General features: G+C 38.3%; 1 protein-coding gene across 1 annotated transcript in view; it reads left to right on the forward strand.

Annotated features, from left to right (window-relative positions):
- ABCB5 (ATP binding cassette subfamily B member 5) overlaps positions 1–13,271 on the forward strand; it is a 147,956-nt gene extending 134,685 nt beyond the window's left edge. Inside the window, exons 20-24 of the mRNA XM_012555850.2 lie at positions 1,108–1,264; positions 4,023–4,220; positions 6,573–6,779; positions 11,481–11,627; positions 13,074–13,271. Coding sequence (XP_012411304.1) covers positions 1,108–1,264; positions 4,023–4,220; positions 6,573–6,779; positions 11,481–11,627; positions 13,074–13,271 — 907 coding nt within the window. The remainder of the gene's footprint in view (positions 1–1,107; positions 1,265–4,022; positions 4,221–6,572; positions 6,780–11,480; positions 11,628–13,073) is intronic.
- Positions 13,272–20,306: the final 7,035 nt, after the last annotated feature.

The following is a 20,306-nucleotide window of genomic DNA, read 5'->3' on the forward strand; positions in this document are numbered from 1 at the left end:
TCTGTTTTAGCCAGATTTTGTTTTTGGGACATTGAGAGAATATAACCCCCAAGCTCTGCTCTCTTTAAATTGTGTAGCACAACAGGCAGATAACCAATCATCCAGCTGCAATTATCTGTTCTAACTACATTCTATGCAAAAGAATATCTACGTCATATCTACTGTGTAAATTCAGATCTCACTACTGGAGACTCATTCTTCCTATTGTCAGTTGGATTCTCTGTCAAATCTCCAAGTAAGCAAGCCTTATATCAAGGTGGCTACAAAAAGTTTTATATTCACTAGTTGAGGCCTTTGATCTGTGTCTCTAATTGGAAGAGAAATGTTTAAGATGACCTAAGCCTCAAAGGTTATATTGGTGTGCAGAGCAAGGGATGATTGCTATGTGGTTGGAAATTTTAAAAGATACCATTGTTGGACTTTCAGTATTCGTGGGGTTGTCTGGGCCAAGAGATTATATTCCCGTGTTTAGAAAAAAACTAGAATGCTGTTTCAAGTTAAAACAGAGAGGTTTATTAAGGATTTAAAACAATTGCAATTAGGAGACTGCGTAGCCCGTTGAAAATGGAACCAGGTAGTTCCGGGGAAGTTTCATTAATGCAAGTATCCTTACGGGGTAAAAAGGGGAACCAAATCATAGGGAAGGCAATTACAGGAAAATCAATGAATATTATAATAGTCACACTCTGATTGGTTCCTGATTATTAATAGTATAGTTAGTGATTACAGATTGTTTCATAGGATGCTTACTTGTATTTTGTCTATCTTGCAAAAGTACCTTGTTGGCAACAGCACTGAGACAACACTCGTGCTGAGTACATGCATTTTGAGGGGTGCAGATGGTCACTTGGTCAAGACCCCTCGAGGCATATGGTTTCACATCCTGGTTTTGACCACCGAGGAAGAACGTATTTTTCTCAAATACTTAGCTGTTATTCTAGAAATCCAGATTAAAATTCGATAGCATGGTCAGCACATTATGCCTCTGTCTCACTGACTGCACTGAAAGTTATCTTTTCCTGGGACATCTGTGCCCACTTTTACTTTTAGAGGTCCACTGTTTTAAAGTAAACCTAACTAAGATTAAAATGCCTTATCTTTTGATAGAATTTTTACTGCAGTTGCATATGGAGCTCTGGCCATTGGAGAAACACTTGTTTGGACACCTCAATATTCCAAAGCCAAATCTGGGGCTGCACATCTGTTTGATTTGTTGGAGAAGAAGCCAACCATAGATAGCCACAGTCAAAATGGGAAAAAACCAGTAAGCACAACTATGATTTTGAATGTCCACTTATTATAAATTGTACATATACATGCTTTCTAAATAGAGACTTAAATGAAGACATTATTTGATAACTTTGCAAAAGACAGTGTTATAATAACAAAGAATTGATTATATAAAATAATTGTTATGGCTACAAATGGAAAAAGGGAGCCTTTTCTTAATCAAATGTTCACTTGCACTAAAATATATAAATATTTATATAAAAAATGCATGATCTTAGTTTATTTATTTGCCGATGTCATGACAAAGTTATTGAACAAAGGACTGATTTCTATATTGCGTTTTATTTAGGCAGCAATAGTTTTAGTCTTGGATGAAGATTTGCATTAGGGTATTTTTATTTATTTGCTGATAATATATGCATGTAAGTAATGTCGTGCTGCTTCAAACACCATTTTTCATGGGAAATATGTCTGCAACCAGAAGGAAAAAAATGGAAATGTGTTTATTAAATTGACACACATACACACACAATTTAGCCACAAACTATAAGACTGAATATTTAAAAGGAAACAATAAGGAGATTGAATAATATCAAAACAAGCCTCTTATACTTTAAATATACATTAAATTTTAAGACCTTTCTAAATATTTTAAATTTAAAAGGAAAAATAGCCATTACACAGATACTTAAAAGAAATTTTTCATTTAAAATTATTTCCCTCTAGAACTTTAACGGTAGAATTGTTTATGTCTGGCAGTTTAAAACAATACATTATCACTAGAACTACATAATTGTTAAAAGGAGTGCCCATTGTTAGTGACAGAAATAAAAAGATCTTGAAATTCTCAAAATTAGAATGCTCAAATATACATCAGAGTCAAAACAAGATTTCTTGCTTGTCTTTTGGAATGTAAAGGATGTGAGAAGTGATTTATTTATTTGAAATCTTATGATTTAGGTGTGTAATAGTATTTCAACTTATTTCTTTCTAAACATTATAATAGAGGAATTGAATATCTCATTGATATATGTCCTTATAGAACTATATATAATCATAGAATATGGAAATGTTTCTTAAAAAGACTATAAAATTAACTTATTTAATCTTTATTTAATATGCAAATGCTTCTAAATATCATTCCCTATGATTTTAAAAATTCAAATCTGATAAACCAAAATTAGTAAATATTCAGAATTGTTGAAGCTGGGTAATAGGCATATGGCAGTCCATTACATAATTCTCTCTACTTTTATACATGTTTAAAATTTTCCATAATATTAAAAATGGTTAGAATAAATCTAAAAATGTATTAAAGTCTAGAAGTTTCCAAGAATATCTCCCTGTGGTTTGCCAGAAAGCACCAGTGCCTACACAGAAATAACTACATTCTCCATTTTTCTGTGATACCCTGGGTTTTTGGTTTGTTTGTTTGTTTGTTTGTTTAACCTTTTTTGCACAATTAATATTCAGAGGGGAAAATACAAAACATTGAATAAACTAAAAGAAGAAAATAAAACTTTTCTATTACTATACTTAGCATTTTGGCATATATCCTTCCACAATTTGTTTTTCCTAATTTCAGAACTCTTAACTATATCGTCACATTTCATTCCTTTAATAACAGAATAATATCATCCTCAAACTGTTTTTTGGTGTTCTTCCTCTCCACCAGCCCCAGGCTCCCCCTATACATTGTGCTTAGGATACGCTGAAAACAACTGTAAGGAATACATTTGAAAGCCCAACTAGCACTACCATCACCAGCGAACAAGAAAGATCCGTTTATACCTTCTTAGTTTATGTTTAATCAAACAACAAAAATAGGTTTAAGTGCTTGGCTACTAGTTGAAAGGTTGGCAGTTCATATCCACCCAGAGGTGCCTTAGAAGACAGGCCTGGTGATCTGCTTCTGAAAGGTCACAGCCTTGAACACCCTAGGGAGCACAGTTCTACTCTGGCACACGGGGTCACCATGAACCGGAATCACCTCAACGGCAACTAACAACGACAACAAAAATTACTACTGTTTAAAAGGCAGTTGACTGGGGGCAAGTGTGAAATTCAAAAGAAACTAAAATCTTATCTAACAAATACAGAAAGGAGATTAATCATCATTTAGTGATAGCTCTGGAAAAATCTTTTCTAAACATCCCTGGTATATGTCGGTATTGGCTTACAAATCACCAACCATAAAGAGATTGAAACATAGGGAGAAAACTAAAATTTTAGGCAAGTGCCACTGCCAAATAATGATCAACTGAAAATGAAGATAAATCAGATTCAAAACATAACGTATATTAACTATAAAACATAGTATAGTTTACGAAAGTATTATACATATAGTTTATGAGGACCCCATCTATTCTGAATTAAACAATAAAGGTCTATAAAGCCCAAATCAAATAATTAAAGATATATTTATTCAGAGCTGCTGGTCAAACAGTTCATCCACAGAACAGGCTGTGTCTGGGTACTGAAGGAACGCGTGTGTGAAGCCAAAGGAAGCCAGTGCTTTGTAGGGACTTAAAATCCAGTAGTGAAGGTAACAAAAATGTTATTTTATGTTTTTATTATTTATATTATTTGTATATGTAATGATAAATACCAACAAAAGTAACAGAAACTAACTGATACGCAGTAAGCAACTCTACAGAGATGAATGTGGTGATTCAAGTTAAAATGGTTGTGGACCATATGCCTGGTTTTTAGAAAATGTTCAGTCAATGAGTTACAATAGGCTACAGCCTTCCTAAGTCACTCTGCTAAATGCTGTCAACCTCCTTTCACAGGACACATGTGAAGGGAATTTAGAGTTTCGAGAAGTCTCTTTCTTCTATCCATGTCGCCCAGATGTCCTCATCCTTCAGGGCTTGTGCCTCAGTATCGAGAAAGGGAAGACAGTAGCATTCGTCGGGAGCAGCGGCTGTGGGAAGAGCACTTGTGTTCAGCTTCTGCAGCGGTTCTATGACCCCCTGAAAGGGCAAGTGGTAAGACTGAATTTAAATCCTGCAGCTAGTGGTACCATTCTTAAACACTCACGTGGGCTTAAGCATCCTCACTCATTTGGGTGGGGCAAACAGTACAGAAGTTTAAAAAATAAAATTCTCTATCCCAGTCCTTAACTAAGAGGACAAGCAAACAAATAACAACAACAACAAAAAACCTTTGAGTCGAAATACAAAAGTCCAAAGATTTGCAGCCATGATGGCAGTAAAGATTTTTATCTTGTAAGCCATGGAATTTGTTTAGAATACGAGTGTTGGAAGACAGGTTTAATGTCCACTTTAGAGCTCTTTCTTTATTCCGTTCTGGTTTAAGACAAAGATAATAGTTTCCTCCACCTTCTTGGCTCAGGTCTCACCAGCGCCACCACCCCTTCCACAACTGTCAAAACTTTATGCATGATTAAGGCTTATTTGAATCGGTTCCATTAAATTGTTCCCCTAATCTCAAAAAAGATCCAACTTTTCCCTCCTTTGAACCCCAAGAACTGTTTTTCTTACCTAGCATTTATTTCCTCTATTCTGTATTCTGATTTTCTATTATCCGCTCCCCAACAACCATCACTCACACTCACACACACACACACACATGCACACACACACACACACCCCTTCTTGTCCTATCTTCTCCCCACAAAAAACCATAAGCCCCTTAAGGGCAAAGGCTGTCGTATTAGTCTTCTCTCTACTGCAATTTACAGTCTCTTCCACATCACAGATTCTTAGTGAATCTTTACAAAATGGAATGGTTCAAAATGGCTCCCTTGAACTAAATAAGGCTCATCTAACCATTTACACAGATCACAGCATAGGATACTCCCCTCTTTAAGCCCTCCAATGGTTTCCTGCCTAAATCAGAATAAACAAGAGTCCATACAATCAACCAGTGTCCTTTATGACCTGGCACTTAGTATTCCTGAGTTTATTATTTGTTAGCGTGTTTACTGCGCACCTCTCTCCACTAGAATGTAAGCTTCAGGATGTGTAAAAACGGTTTAGGGGCAGCGTCTGACCTCCTCCAACCTCACAAACAGAAAGGAGAACAAAGATTAACAGCCCAAGGCTGATTCCTATGAGGCAGAGGTCAGATATGCCTTCTCTCTCTGCCATCTGTGCCAACTCTGACACCAACTGTTCCTTGCACAGCACTCTCTACTTCTGTGCTGGGTTCGATAATTCATTGCAGTGGCCACACAGAACTCACAAACCATACTGATAATTATGGGGTTAATTAGGGAAGTAACAGTTACAATTCAGGCTCAAGAACACTCAGGATACAGTTCTTCCATCAAGATAACCTCCCGCAACCTGTGCTTGGAGGCACGCCTCTCCCTGGCCCTAGGCCTCTCCCCAAAGGCACTCAACTTTCTTTCTCCATGGGCTGGGAGTCCACCATGCCATCTCCTGCTGCCAAGTCTGTCCTTCCTTGGTGGTGCTGGGCTTCTCCACTCTGCTCTGGAATTGGCTGTCTTTTAAGGCAGAAGTGACCAATCCCTTTGGTAGGCCACAATTACCCTATTACACAGTCACCTGGCTGAGAGTTACAAGACCATGGCTAGAAAGGCCACACACAAAAGTTATTAATCGTACCGCAGGAGGGCAAGAGTTTTCTCTTGTCATTGTATTTGTTTTGTCTTTGTATTCTCCCCATGCTGAAGAGCCCTCATCACGTAGTAGGTATGGCTCATCGAATATAATTGAATGTTGTTATATGTCCATGTGAATAAAGATGGCTGTGGGCAGAATGGGGCCCTCGTGGTGCAGTGGTTAAGCGTTTGGCTCCTAACCAAAAGGTCAGCAGTTCGAATCCACCAGCCACTCCTTGGAAACCCTATGGGGCAGTTCTACTCTGTCCTGTAGGGTCTCTATGAGTCAGAATCAACTTCAGGGTAATGGTTTTTTTTTTTTTTTAATGTGCAGAATGACATACCTCTACATGTGGACTGCTGTATCAGTCTATATCTTACTGTCTGATTGAGCTTACTTAAAGTGGAGCCCTGTTAACCGTGGAGAAGGTGGTTGACCTTTTTCCATCTGACTTTAGAACAGACCACCAGGCTTTACTCCAGACTCCAGGCAGGTCTCTAGAATATGTGGTCGTAACTAGAAAAGTCAGTGAGTTTAGGAGTCGGCATGTTAGTCAGTTTCAAGCTGTTTGCGTCTATAAAATAGATAATTTATGAGCCTTCCTTGGGTAACATGACACTGCCATACCTTGAATTCCTCACCTTCTTGTTATGATTTGTATATGTTTGAATATGAAATCTTTATAGTACACGGTAACATGATAACAGTTGTCAGACCTTAACATACTGTTCTTCCTTCTGCTTTTGTCAGCTCTTTGATGGTGCAGATGCAAAGGAATTAAACGTACAGTGGCTTCGTTCCCAAATAGCAATCGTTTCCCAGGAGCCTGTGCTCTTCAACTGCAGCATTGCCGAGAACATTGCCTATGGTGATAACAGTCGTGTTGTGCCATTGGATGAGATAAAAGAAGTAGCAAATGCAGCAAATATCCATTCCTTTATTGACGCTCTCCCTGAGGTGAGAAAATGTCTGAAACATTGAATTACAAAGCAGTCAAGAGAGCCTAAGTAATGACAGAGCCTCAGTGGTTGTTTTTATGTACTCCTTGGGTTGTATAATTTTATTAATTACCAGCATCTAACTTTAAGAACAAAGTTCAACATTTTTGTGTGATATCTTTTCCAACACCAAGACCAAAATCATATTACTGTTCACTGGATTAACATTTATATTTTGATTCTTCACCTTCTCTCCATCTACACTCTACTCTTGTCCACACCACCATCCTCCTCCTCTGGGCCACTGCAGTAGCCTCTTAATCTGTCTTCCTTCTTTCAGTGTTGCTCCTTTATACTTCTTCCTCCTCCCAGCAACCAGAAAGATCCTTATTAAAAAACTAAATTAGATCTTGTCCCTCCCCTGCTTAAAACTTGGTCTTGAGGATCCTCTGAGAAAACACACCAGGATGGATTCCCACGAGTCCCCACAAGTATCATACAGTGACAGCTTTCAGTCAAGCTATACCATGGCTTCTTGACTTGGACTTCGACCACTGGAGCCACCCTGAAACTCCTCCCCTGGGCCAGCAGGGGTTCCCCAGAATGCAGGTGATTTAGGGTTAGAGTCTTTCTAGTGTTCACTCTAGGACCTACCTGGTTTTTAGCCCCAGGTTCATACTGAAGGAGCCGTTACCCTGTGAGCATCCCATAAAAGAGGTGATTTCAGGTCACTCATCATCCCAGTGTATGCCAGAAGATAGAGTCAGTTTTTCAATTTAAACAGGAAAGTGTGGAACTTCAGTTTAACTATATCTAAACATGTTTTTAGGTCTCTGTTGGAGCCCTGGTGGCATAGTGGTTAAGAGCTACTGCTGCTAACCAAAAGGTCAGTAGTTCGAAACCACCAGCTGATCCTTGGAGACCCTATGGGGCAGTTCTACTCTGTCCTGTAGGGTCACTATGAGTCAGAATCAAGTCAACAGCAACGGGTTTGGGCTTTTTGGTTGACAAAGGAGCCTTGGTTGCTCAGTGGTTAAAGCACTCGGCTGTTAACCAAAAGTCAGCAGTTAGAACCCAACACAAGCTCTGTGGGAGAAAAATGTGGCAGTATGCTTCCTTAAAGATTACAGCCTTGAAAACCTTATGGGGCAGTTCTACTCCGTCCTGTAGGGTTTCCATGAATTGGAATCAACTCGATGGCAACAGGTTGGGTTTTTGTAGTTTATTGACACACTACGTATACTCACTTTTATAATCTGTTCTGCTTAATGACTGGGAAAACACCTGAATTTTCATCCAGTTTTTGAAAATTACATCTTCCTGCAATTAGAGAAGGTCAAGAAATGCACAGTGATCTCTAACTAGTTTTGGATCTTCTTCGGATACTCTAGAAGAAACCATGTACAATTTAAGTCAGAATGGCAGAAGGGCTGCAAGCCCATTGTCATTCTCCCCCTCCCCCTCCAATTTTTGGTGTAAGATTGAATCCTTTAATTTGGATGGGTACTTTGCAGTACATGGAAATAGATGACAGTTTTATCAGATTATCCTGCCCTATGATTCTGAATTTAATAAAATGTATTTTAGGAGGAAGGGGCCCAGTGTGTTGGCAGCCTCAGATACATTGCAAAGGAGATAGATAAAGTCTGTTTTCTTTGTAGAGCATTCACTTCAAAATAACTAGGCTTTAGTTGTTCAGGAGACCGCAGAACTTGGTAAAAATCTGAAACTTGCTCTTGAATGTAGAGTAACTAAAGGGAATAGAAGAAATGATGAAGTAAAAGACCTGAACAAAAGATTTCAAAGGGCAGCTAGAGAAGACAAAATAAAGTATTATAATGAAATGTGCAAAGACCTAGAGTTAGAAAACCAAAGAGAAGAACATGCTCAGAATTTCTCAAGCTGAAAGAACTGAAGGAAAAATTCAGGCCTTGAGTTAAAATATTGAAGGATTCTTGGGCAAAATACCGAAAGACACAGGAAGCATCAAAAGAAAATAGAAGGAATGTACAGAGTCACTGGACCAAAAGAACTGGCCGACATTCAACCATTTCAGGAGGTAGCATATGATCAAGAACCAGTGGTGCTGAAGGAAGAAGTCCAAGCTACACTGAAGGCATTGGCAAAAAGACAAGGCTCCAGGAATTTAAAAATACCAATTGAGATGTTTCAACAAACAGTTGCAATGCTGAAAGCACTCACTCGTCTCTGCCAAGAAATTTGGAAGACAGCTACCGAGCCACCCAACCGGAAGAGATCCATATTTGTGCCCATTCCAAAGAAAGGTGATCCAACAGAATGCAGAAATTATCAAACAATATCATTAATATTACACGCAAGTAAAATTTTTCTGAAGGTAATTCAAAAATAGTTGTAGTGGTACATCAACAGGGAACTGCCAGAAATTCAAGCCAGATTCAGAAGAGGACATGGAACAAGGGATATCATTGCTGACGTGAGATGGATCTTGGCTGAAAGCAGAGAATACCAGAAGCATGTTTACCTGCGTTTTATTGACTATGCAAAGGTATTCAACCGTGTGGATCATGACAAGTTATGTATAACACTGGGAATAATGGAAATTCCAGAACACTTAATTGCGCTCATGCAGAACCTGTACGTAGACCAAGAAGCAGTCATTCGAATAGAACAAGGGGATAATGCATGGTTTAAAATCAGGAAAGGTGTGCGTCAGGGTTGTATTCTTTTCACCATACTTATTTAATCTGTATGCTGAGCAAGTAATCTGAGAAGTTGGACTATATGAAGAAAAACTTAGCATCAGGATTGGAGGAAGACTGCTTAACTACCCTGCAATTTGCAGATAACACAATTTGCTTGCTGAAAGCATGAGAACTTGAAGCATTTACCGATGAAGATCAAAGACTACATCCTTCAGTATGGATTACACCTCAACATTCAGAAAACAAAAATCCTCACAGTTGACTAATAAGGAACATCATGATAAACGGAGAAAAGATTGAAGTTGTCAGGATTTCATTTTACTTAGATCCATAATCAATGCCCATGGAAGCAGCAGTCAAGAAATCAAAGAACGTATTGCACTGGGCAAATATGCTGCAAAACACCTCTTTAACGTGTTCAAAAGCAAAGATGTCACTTTGAGGACTAAGGTGTGCCAGACTTAAGCCATGGTATTTTTAGTCGCCTCATATGCATGCAAAAGCTGAACTATGAATAAGAAAGACTGAAGAAGAATTGATGCCTTTGAATTATGATGTTGGTGAAGAATATTGAGTATACATACCATGGACTGCCAGAAGAAGGAACAAATCTGCCTTTGAAGAAATACAGCCAAAATGCTCCTTAGAAGCGAGAATGGCGAGACTTGCCTCACATACTTTGGACATGTTATCAGGAGGGACCAGTCCCTGGAAAAGGACATCCTGCTTGGTAAGGCAAAGGATCAGCAAAAAAGAGGAAAACCCTCAACAAGATGAATTGACACAGTGGCTGCAACAATGGGCTCAAACATAGCAACAACAGTGAGGATAGCAAGGGACAGGCAGTGTTTTGTTCTGTTGTATATGGTGTCGCTATGAGTTGGAACCAGCTCGACAGAATCTAACAACAACAGTAATTCAGGCAACCATAAAGCAAGTAACTGTATATTTTAAATTGAAAAGCAAATTTTGATATTGTGAAGTAGACTCATTTGTCATAAGGTTATGTCACAGGCTTTTAGCACCACTCTGTCCAAAGGCACCTCCTGAAGACAGTCAGATACAGAGAAAAAGGCAACTAACTCAGGCTTCTCTGGGGTATTCAAATGACCAGCATTATAATCACATGCTACATCTTCTCTGTGATGCGTCTACAGATCCACTGTTAGGAGGTTGTACACTTGGACTTACTTTCTCAGTGGAACTGATTCATCCACATATTCTTGGCTGGGTACCAATGACATGTTTTTGTCAGACACTGGCAAGGATTACTAGGAAGCAGTGTGAAACTTTGGAGGAAAGCAGAGCCAATGGAACAATCTAGAAAGTAAGCAGGGGTTTGCATGAACCAACTGAACTGACCAGTCATGATTTAGGGGGCCACAATGGCTTCAGGATAAGAGTGAAATTTCCCTCACTCTTCCATAGAGGAAAACACCAGAGAAGGGGGCATTAGTAAGCTGAGGAACTGTGGAAACACTGTGGGGTGCTAAATGTCAGCATTACGGCCTGAAAAGATGACTAGACTGTCTCAGGATTCAGGTCTAACTTGCTGCCAGGTAGATGAGTGTATCACTGAGAATAGCATCCCAACATCTGAGTAAACTCCAGAAAGGTTTACTGAGAGTCAAAGTGAAGTTTCCCAAGGCTTTCCTTGTTGTTTTGAAATACTTTAAATATGTAATTCTGATCTGAAAATAGAAGGTAATGTAACTTAGTGGAAGTGGATTTGTATACTGAAATAATTTTTGCCAATTTTTTTTGTATTTATGCTTTAATTCAAATAATTTCTTTTAGAAGCCTAATGTCAAAGGTCACTGTTTGTGATCAAACTAGATACGTAAATGAGATAGTAGTGATTATTGCTGGTTGAGCATTTATTTGCAACAAAGCCCAAGAATAGATTTCAGCACTTGTTGGGACACCAATTTTCAAGAGTAGCAAAATTTGAAATATTTAGATGGTTCTCACCCACACTTGCCATGCTAATTTAAATAACCAAGCTTTGCTTTCTTAATTGCATGTTCCTGTAATAGAAATACAATACACAAGTTGGACTGAAAGGAGCACAGCTTTCTGGCGGCCAGAAACAAAGAATAGCTATTGCTAGGGCTCTTCTTCGAAAACCAAAAATTTTATTGTTGGATGAGGCCACTTCAGCCCTTGATAACGAGAGTGAAAAGGTAACGTCCTCTTGTTTCTTCTCAGAATATAATACCAAATATGGAAGTGCAGTATCATGGACCAAATCGAGGCCAGTTTGGAGAAAGAAAGGCCTGGAAGGAATTTGGTCATAGAGTCACCAGTGTTGTTAGAGGCTAGTGGGGAGGTGGGAGAGAGTCGGGACACAAGGCACCTCATATTCTGGAAAGGTTTTCCTACTTGTGTTCATCTCAGTATCAAAACAGGACCAAGTCTTGAAATATTTCTCCACTGCATGAAAATGCCCAAGAAAAGTTACTTTCCTATTGTATGATTCTTATTCCAGCGATGCCATACAAATTAATAAGGCAATCTACATGTGTAAAAGAGTGGTCTACATTGCAGGGTCAGTACAGGCTAGTTACTCCAACTGATTTGAGCAGGAACTGAAGAAGCAAAGTGACAATACGCATACACTGCAAGCTCATTCAGATGTTTAATTTTGGTATGTCCCCCTCCCCTAGCACTTTCTTGCACATAGTAGGCACTTATTTGGTAAGTGAACATTGATTAGAAGAGCGATAATCATTAACATTTATTGAGTGCTTATTATGTGCTATTATCTCAGTCTTCAAAACAACTTGATGAATTAGCTTCTTTTATTAGCATACCCATTTTACAGATTAGCATACTAAGGCTTAGAAAGGTTAAATAACTTCCCTAAATTCTAATAGAGGGTGTCTGACCTAAGAGCCCATGCTGTTAACCCCCATACAACTGCTGTTGGTGGATGAACATCATTCTTGATTCCCAGTGAAAACTAGAGTGTACTGTGAAAGCAAGAAACATAACTTGGAATCAGACAAATCTGGGCTATAATCTGGATTCATTAGTTACTAGCAGTATAGCCTTGGTCATATGACCTGGACTCTTGGTATCTCAGTTTCCTCATCAGAAAAATACCTTCACCTTACAGGGTATTGAGATATCCATCCTTGGAACATTTTATATATTCAACAAAAACTGGTTTTTACCCTCCAGTCCATTACCTCTATCCAGCATTAAAACTTCATTGTTAGCTGAGTTGCTGTTTAAGTCAGGACACTTTTACAGCCAACTCCTACCAAAAAGAGAGAGAGAGAGGAAATGATGTAAATAAATTAGACAATTCTGCTTAGGTGTGGAAATACTCCTTTCTGGCTTTGAATTTGGAACCTGTTAATTACCACTTACTTGCATACAAACAACCAATTCATTTTTATTCATTTGTCACAGCTTTTCCAATCGAAAGTCTTACTTGATGTGTCTATAATTACTTTTTCCAGATGTCTATTGAGTAGGGTGAATATTTCACAAAGTAGGGCAATTTCTGTGGGGATAAGCAAATAAAACGAAGAATGTTATTAGATTACGTTGAGTGCCTTGGCTTAGACAAGTTTATTAGCATCTAAGCAGAGCTAGTGATCACAGGTCTTTCTTTCTTCCAGGTGGTACAGCATGCCCTGGATAAAGCCAGGAGAGGGAGGACGTGTCTAATCGTGACCCACAGACTCTCCACAATACAGAATGCAGATTTGATAGTGGTTCTGTACAATGGAAAAATAAGGGAGCAGGGAACTCATCAAGAGCTCCTGAGAAATCGAGACATATACTTTAAATTAGTAAATGCACAGTCAGTACAGTGAGGTGGTTGGAAAGTTAGCACATATTTTGATCTTTCTGTAATGCAAAGAAAGAGTACTTAGTAATTATTTGGCCTGCTGTGATCTCTTGTTATTGCATGTATCGATACCTGGAATCATGCTGCTCAAGTGCAAACATGTTCTGTTTACCTACCAACTTCCCTTCCAGTTTTTAAAAGGAAACAATTTGTTAAATTCACGTGAGTGAGAGAATGCCAGTGTCTCTCTCACTTTATAGAAATGTTCTAGCATATTGCTTGTAAAGCAATTTTCTGCAAAGTGGACTTATTTTCCCATCAACATTTGCTATAAAATTGGGAATATGTTCCCATCAGGAAAAAATATCCAGGTAACTAAGTTGAATAGTTTTAGCAAAGGAAAGGTAAGATGCAGTTGGGCTTGTGTCGCTGAAGGGAGAACCACTTTGATTTGGAACTTCCGGGGTTTTGTAGGGTATATTCCAGTCCTTTGTGCTAGTCTCTTTTCTCCAGACCATAGGAATTTCTCTCATTTCAAAATAGATGTCCACTCTTTCTCATAACTCTGTTTTATCTCTTTGTGGGAGCAGGAGGCATTGCGATGTAAAATTTCTGCCAGAATTAGGTAGCTGTCTCCCATTTCACCAGTAAGTGAAGTGTCTGAATGATCCAACCTTAAGATTCCATTATTCCAGGCTTTGGGTTTGGCAGAGCAAAGCAGAAGCCTATCTGTGCCTATTACACTTATTTATGTAAAACAAGAGGTACTCTTATTGTGGGTGAAAAATTTAAAAAAATGCCTTTCTCCATTATTATTCTTCAGTCAAATAATTTGTTTGAATTTTGTACGTACTTCATTTTTTGTGATATATGTATGTTAAAAGTCCTGTGTAAATAACAATATTGATAAACTGAGTCACATTTTCTACTTGCTTAAATATGCAATTTTATCTATTGATGTTATCTTTATTCTTAATTGTACTTTCTTCCATTTACTGTGACACTTACATCCAGCCTCTCTAAAGTGCACTCTGCCAATAATCTGAAATATTGTGGAAAAAAATTGCAACCATTTATATATTATGTCACATTTTTAATGCAAATTAAAAATAGGATTTGGGGGTTGTAATCAGATGAATGTTTTTGTTGCCACTTTGCTGTGCATAAATATAGAGCTCGTGGTAGTATCTCTTTCTGAAGTAGAGTGGGCAAGAGGAAAAGGGCAGTAGGGTACGGATACCCTTAAGAGCCTGTAAGCAGGAGAACCTCAGGCTCCAATTCTGTAATTCCTCCTAGGTTGGCAAGTACCTGCAGTGACTACTTACCCCTTGAATCTATCAACCTGCATCTCCTGTGCGCCGAGGCTGTGCCTGTACATTGTAGGTTGTACCTCCAGATGTCAATAAAACACTTTCTTTCTAATTGATAGTCGTACCTAATTTTTATTCCCTTTTTTATTTAAAAAAATGTTAAAGGATGCTCCACATGCACCATTCTCTTAAATTAAGCCCCAGCCCGCACGAGACCAAACAACCATACTGAGAACTGGGTCCTAAGTAGCTTACTAGGACCTGCAGGGTTATCAGCTGATGAGGCAGAAAATAAGCAGTGACCAAGCTGCATTTTACGGACTGCTGCAATTTAAAACTTTAGAAGTGCTGTGCTGCTGTTCTTAAAATTGTATTAAAATATATCAATTTAATTAAAACAGTGGTTCTAATGGAATTAAAGCACCTCGTTCCCAGAATGATTCCAATTATCTATGGAATTACTTACTTTGATGAGCTCAGATTTTAAGAATCGTTTTAGTAATTTTTTCAAAATAAAAATTTGCACACACAGCTTATCAGTTTTATAAGCCTGATGTTTTAATTTCTAGACTTTTTCTTCAGGCAGAATACTCTCTGTAACTGAAAAAGAAGCTACATCAGGAATTGAGATTTTTTTTAAAGAAAGAAATGAAAATGTACGTTAGCAGATTTGAATATAGGTTTTAAATTTGGGTTTTTTTTTACTTTTTTTGTTGTGGTAAAATATATATAACATAAAATTTGCTATTTTAACCATGTTAAAGTGTGTAATTCAGTAGCATTAATTACACTCACAATGTTGTACAACCATTTCCTATTTCCCAAAAAATTCATTACCCCAAAGAGAAACTCTGTACTCGTTAAGCAATAATTCTCCATCTCCCCTCCCTCCAGCCCCTAGTAACCTCCAGTGTACTTTGTATATCTATGCAGTTGCCTATTCTAGATATTCCATATAGGTGGAATCATATATTTTTTTGTGTCTGACTTATTTCACTCAGCATAATGTCTTCAAGCTTTATTTGTGTGGTACATGTATCAGAACTTCATTTCTCTTTATGGCTAAATAAAATTCCATTGTATGTATATTCCATATTTTGTTTATCCTTTATTGATGGACACTTGGGTTGTTTACACCTTTTGGCTGAATGAATATTGTATGAATATTGGTGTCCAAGTATGTGTTTGAATCCCTGTTTTTGGTTCTTTAGCATATATACCTAGGAGTTGAATTGCTGGGTCATATTCTGTTTAACGTGTGTGCGTGCGCATGCGCGCGCTTTAGGTGAAAGTTTACAGAATTAGTTGCTCGTTCAAAAATTTATACACATATTGTTTTGTGACATTGGTTGCAATCCCGGCAATGTGTCAGCACTCTCCCCTTTTCCCTTTACACCCTGGGTTCCCCATATCCATCTGTTCAGTTTTCCTGTCCCTTCCTGCCTTGTCGTCTTTGCTTTTGGGCAGGAGTTGCACGTTTGCTCCAGCTAAAAAGCACTTTCCTCACGTGTGTTATTGTTTAATCGTCGGCTAATTTGAATAGGTGTGTTGCTACGATGCTGACTAGGACATCTTCCAAACTAAGACTTCGATCTACTAAGATGCCTGGCCATCTATTTATGAAAATCAGCCATTGAAAACCCAACGGAGCACAACAGTCCAATCCCCAACCAATCAGGAGGATCACACAGGCTTGGACAGCGTTCTGTTCTGTTTTGCATGGGGTTACCATAAGGCAGGGGCCGACTCAATAGCAGCTAACAACAACAAAAAAAAAAACCTGGCCTAGAATCTCCTAAATACAGTGAAGGCAGCTGTCCAGAAAGGCCAGGATCCATCAGAGAGTCAGTCATCCTGTAAATGTTAGTGTGTTACAGTATCCCTTAGCCATGCCACAATCTTATCCTTTGAACCACCCTTCCTAAGAGAAAGGGCTGTTCAATGAGTCTTAAAATAATTGAATTACCAGTGAGGATACCATGGAGTTACAGAGAATAGAAGAGAAACATTTTAACAAGGTTAAGGTATGGCACAGATGTTAGTGGAAAAAAAACAACCACCACCATGTCACGCCTGTTTTATAACTAACCCAACCAACCTACTTTATGTCTTGCCACTCCTTAAAACAAGCTGTGGTGTGTTCTAATGTTAAGTCAGCTTGGGTCAGAGCTAATAATCTGGTTTTCAGCCTCCTCTGTGTCAGCTTCATAGTATGCATAGAGGTGCTTTGGAAATGACCTATTCTGTGGAAATATTTCATAGGTTAGTGTCAATCTGTGTTATTTGTTGTTGTTTTGGGTCTGAGCTCTTATTTCAAGAGGGTTTTATGAAATGAGATCACAGGGAGATTAAAAATTTCACTCATAAGAATTAGTCAAGGTAGAAAAATTAGAAGTGGGAGGAATGAGGATAGAGATTTCCAGCCTTTGTTTCCCTACCAATAGTAATAATTACCAAAATTTGAAAAACTTATTTAAAAGCCATACCTATAAGAAATGTATGGATCACCCAAATGTCTCTGCACAGTACCTCAGGTGACACAACTTGCCTCCTTTTGGTAAAACCACGTGGACAAACCCTCTATTACTTTCCTATTGCTGCTGTAACAAATTACTACAAATCTCATGGCTTAAAACAACACAGATTTACTATCTTACAATTCTAGAAGGCAGATGTTCAAATCAGTCTCAGTGGGATAAAGACTATGCTTCTGCTGGAGGCTCTAGGGGAGAATGAGTTCCTTGACTTTTCCAGTTTCTAGAAGCTGCCCACGTTCCTGGGCCCACGTCCTTCCACTCTCTGCTTCTATGTACATCTTCATGCCGCTTGTCTCCCATCATCACATCTCCTTCTCTGCCTCTGACTCTTCTCTCCTACCTTACTCTTAGAAAGAAGCTTGTGAATACATACCCAGGTAATCTAGGATAATCTCACTATCTCAAGATCCTTAACTTAATCACATCTGAAAAGTCCCTTTTGCCATTTAAGGTAACATATTCACAGATTCCAAGAAGAGGACTTGGACAACTTTCACAGGCCATTATCCAGCCCACCACAAAGGCTATCCACTTAAATTCTTATTCCATGGAGGAAACAAGCCAATTTTCACAGATTTGCATTGAATAAAAGTTCAGAGACCCCTGGAAACACCCTATCCATCATCATCATTCTATACAAAGAGCACAGAACTGGCTAAGAACTCTTAAACCTTGCTTCCAAGCCCTGTGCTTTTTTCCATTGCACGAAGCTACCCACAATCCTTCCTGAGCCAGATCTTGGAATGAATTTGTCTTTCTCTCTTCACGTTTTGCTACTGGACTTGATTCCACTGTTGCAACTTCCTTTTATTGTGAAACTAGATTTGTTAAACAAAAGTTTATACTAATTTTTACTTTCTTAACATCATTGTTCTCTTTTTACTAGGTAATTTTATGTGCTAGTAAGTAACAGCAGCATCCTTAATACTGTAATTGCGAGTTTTCACATACTTCACATGACCCAGTGTATACTTCTGAATTTTTCTGAAACTATTTTAAATTATTGCCTCTGATGATGGTTAACATTTTTTGTGAAAATTTTCATATAGGCATGGGATAAGCACTTTATGTACATTATCTCATATAGTCTTCACATTAACCCTATAAGGGTACCAGTTGCTGTTAAGTTGATTCCGACTCACGGCAACCCCATGTGTGCAGAGTATAACTGTGCTCTAGACAGATTTCATGGCTGTGACCTTCCAGAAGCAGATTGCCAGGCCTTTCTTCCAAAGAGCCTCTTGGTGGTTTCCCAACCACCAACCCGTCAATTAGTAGTCAAACGCTTAAACATTTGCACCACCCACCCAGGGACTCCTCCTGTAAGGGTAGATGTTATTATCCTTTAAAGAGAAGAAAACTAAAGCTTAAGGAAATTAAACAACTTGTTGAGAACAGGACTCTGGGATTCAGACCCTTGTCTGCCTAACTCCAGAGCCTACAGTGTCAATCCTGGCACCAAACTGTCCACACAGGCAAAATGGTTGGATGAATTGAGGATGCAGTCTTTGGTCACAGGAGTGCATGGGGTGTGAGGATGAAACCAATGTTTTGGCAGCAGCTACTTGGTCTAATCCAATTAACCAGCCACATCCCAAAAACACTCTCTACAGCCATATCACTGGAACAGATTAAATTTAGCCCAAGTGATGAGCTCTGTTCTTCCTTTAGTGTTTACTTACATACAAGTGTTGTGGATTCAGGAACTTTTTGCATGAGCATTCTGAGCCAAGAAAAAATGAGAAAGAGGCACACTTCTTAGACAAAAGCATAGTTTAGTATCTGTGACACTATTATCTACGGAAACATACTGAAAGTGTCACCAAATGTATTTAAGTTTGTTGGACGTGCTTTTGTAGTGGTTAATGTTTAATTATCAAGGTTAAGTTTAATCCTACTGAACTGTTTTTCCTTTTAAACTTCTTGAGGATCTGCTTAAGAAAACATTATAGTTTACTGAGATTTCAGAAAAGCAAGTTAGACAATTATTAAATTGTCTAAAAACTATAAATGAATGCATTCACTGCGGCACTGAACTGAGGGAAAGAATGGACTAGTAAACTGATCTGTGTTTTTGGAGATGTAAATGATAGAATGCTATTATTTGTAAACCATGTAAAATTTGCTATTGAAAGGCATTTTGTTTGATCATCAATGTACTACATCACAGTAATATAATACATGGCTAAAACATTTTCTGCCCAATTTAAAGTCAAGAAGAGATTCAAGGACAAAAGTTGATGATGTTAAATTAGGAGAACTTTCTGGATAATTGTAAAGCAAACAGGGAAAAAAAAGAAAAAGAAAATAAGAGAAAAAGCTGTTTGAAAACACTCAAACAATAAAGAATATAATACACACTAGCAATCAGCTTAAGACTGGAAGGAAAAAAGATTCCATTACCAAATCCTCACAAAATCTAAAGAACAGGTACAAATTTAAAATTAAATTCCTAATCCCATGGCCTCAAAGATAGGAAATTTAGGCAAAATTACACCTTTGCCTACATTAGCTTCATAAATTTCTTTAACCTCCAATTCCTAGAGCTAAGTCTCCTGAGGAGAGGGGTTGATGGATAACAAATTAGCTAAGAAGAAAAGGCTCTTATGTGACAGTATCTGCAGGGCACCGAAGGCAAGCGGGAGCAAGAGGTGGTTATGGAGAATCAGAGCAAGTTCAATAGTGCCCCAAGGATAAGGAAAGGAGAAAACTTCCAAAGTAACAAGGAGAAGGTAAATGACTTTTGATTAAGTAATAACTCTGGGAAATGAATACTGAGAAATGCAGACAGAATTATAAAATGGAATAATACTGGTACCTAGTAGTAGCAGTAATAACATTAACAATAATGAAGTAATGTAAATTCACATTCATTGAACACTCACTTACAAGGCACTGTGATTGAGCATTATAGACGTTAACTTACTGACAACAGGATAGATTCTATTACTATTTAAATTTTACCAAATGGGGAAAGTGAGGCACAGAGCAATTAAGGAACCTGCCCAAGGTCAAACACCACAGAAATGACAAAATGCGGATTCAACCCAGAAAATCTGATTCCAGAGCCCACACTCAGCTAATCAATTTTCCCTCTAAGATGGAATTGGAAACCGATTTTTTCTCTAAGATGGAAAGAGTTCTATGAGTTCTTCACATAAAAAACAACTTCCCTCCTCCTTACACCGCAAAAATGCAAAGGTACTTGGTTCC

The sequence above is a fragment of the Trichechus manatus genome, unplaced genomic scaffold (genome assembly GCF_000243295.1).
Source record: "Trichechus manatus latirostris isolate Lorelei unplaced genomic scaffold, TriManLat1.0 scaffold00050, whole genome shotgun sequence".
NCBI classification, from domain to species: domain Eukaryota; kingdom Metazoa; phylum Chordata; class Mammalia; order Sirenia; family Trichechidae; genus Trichechus; species Trichechus manatus.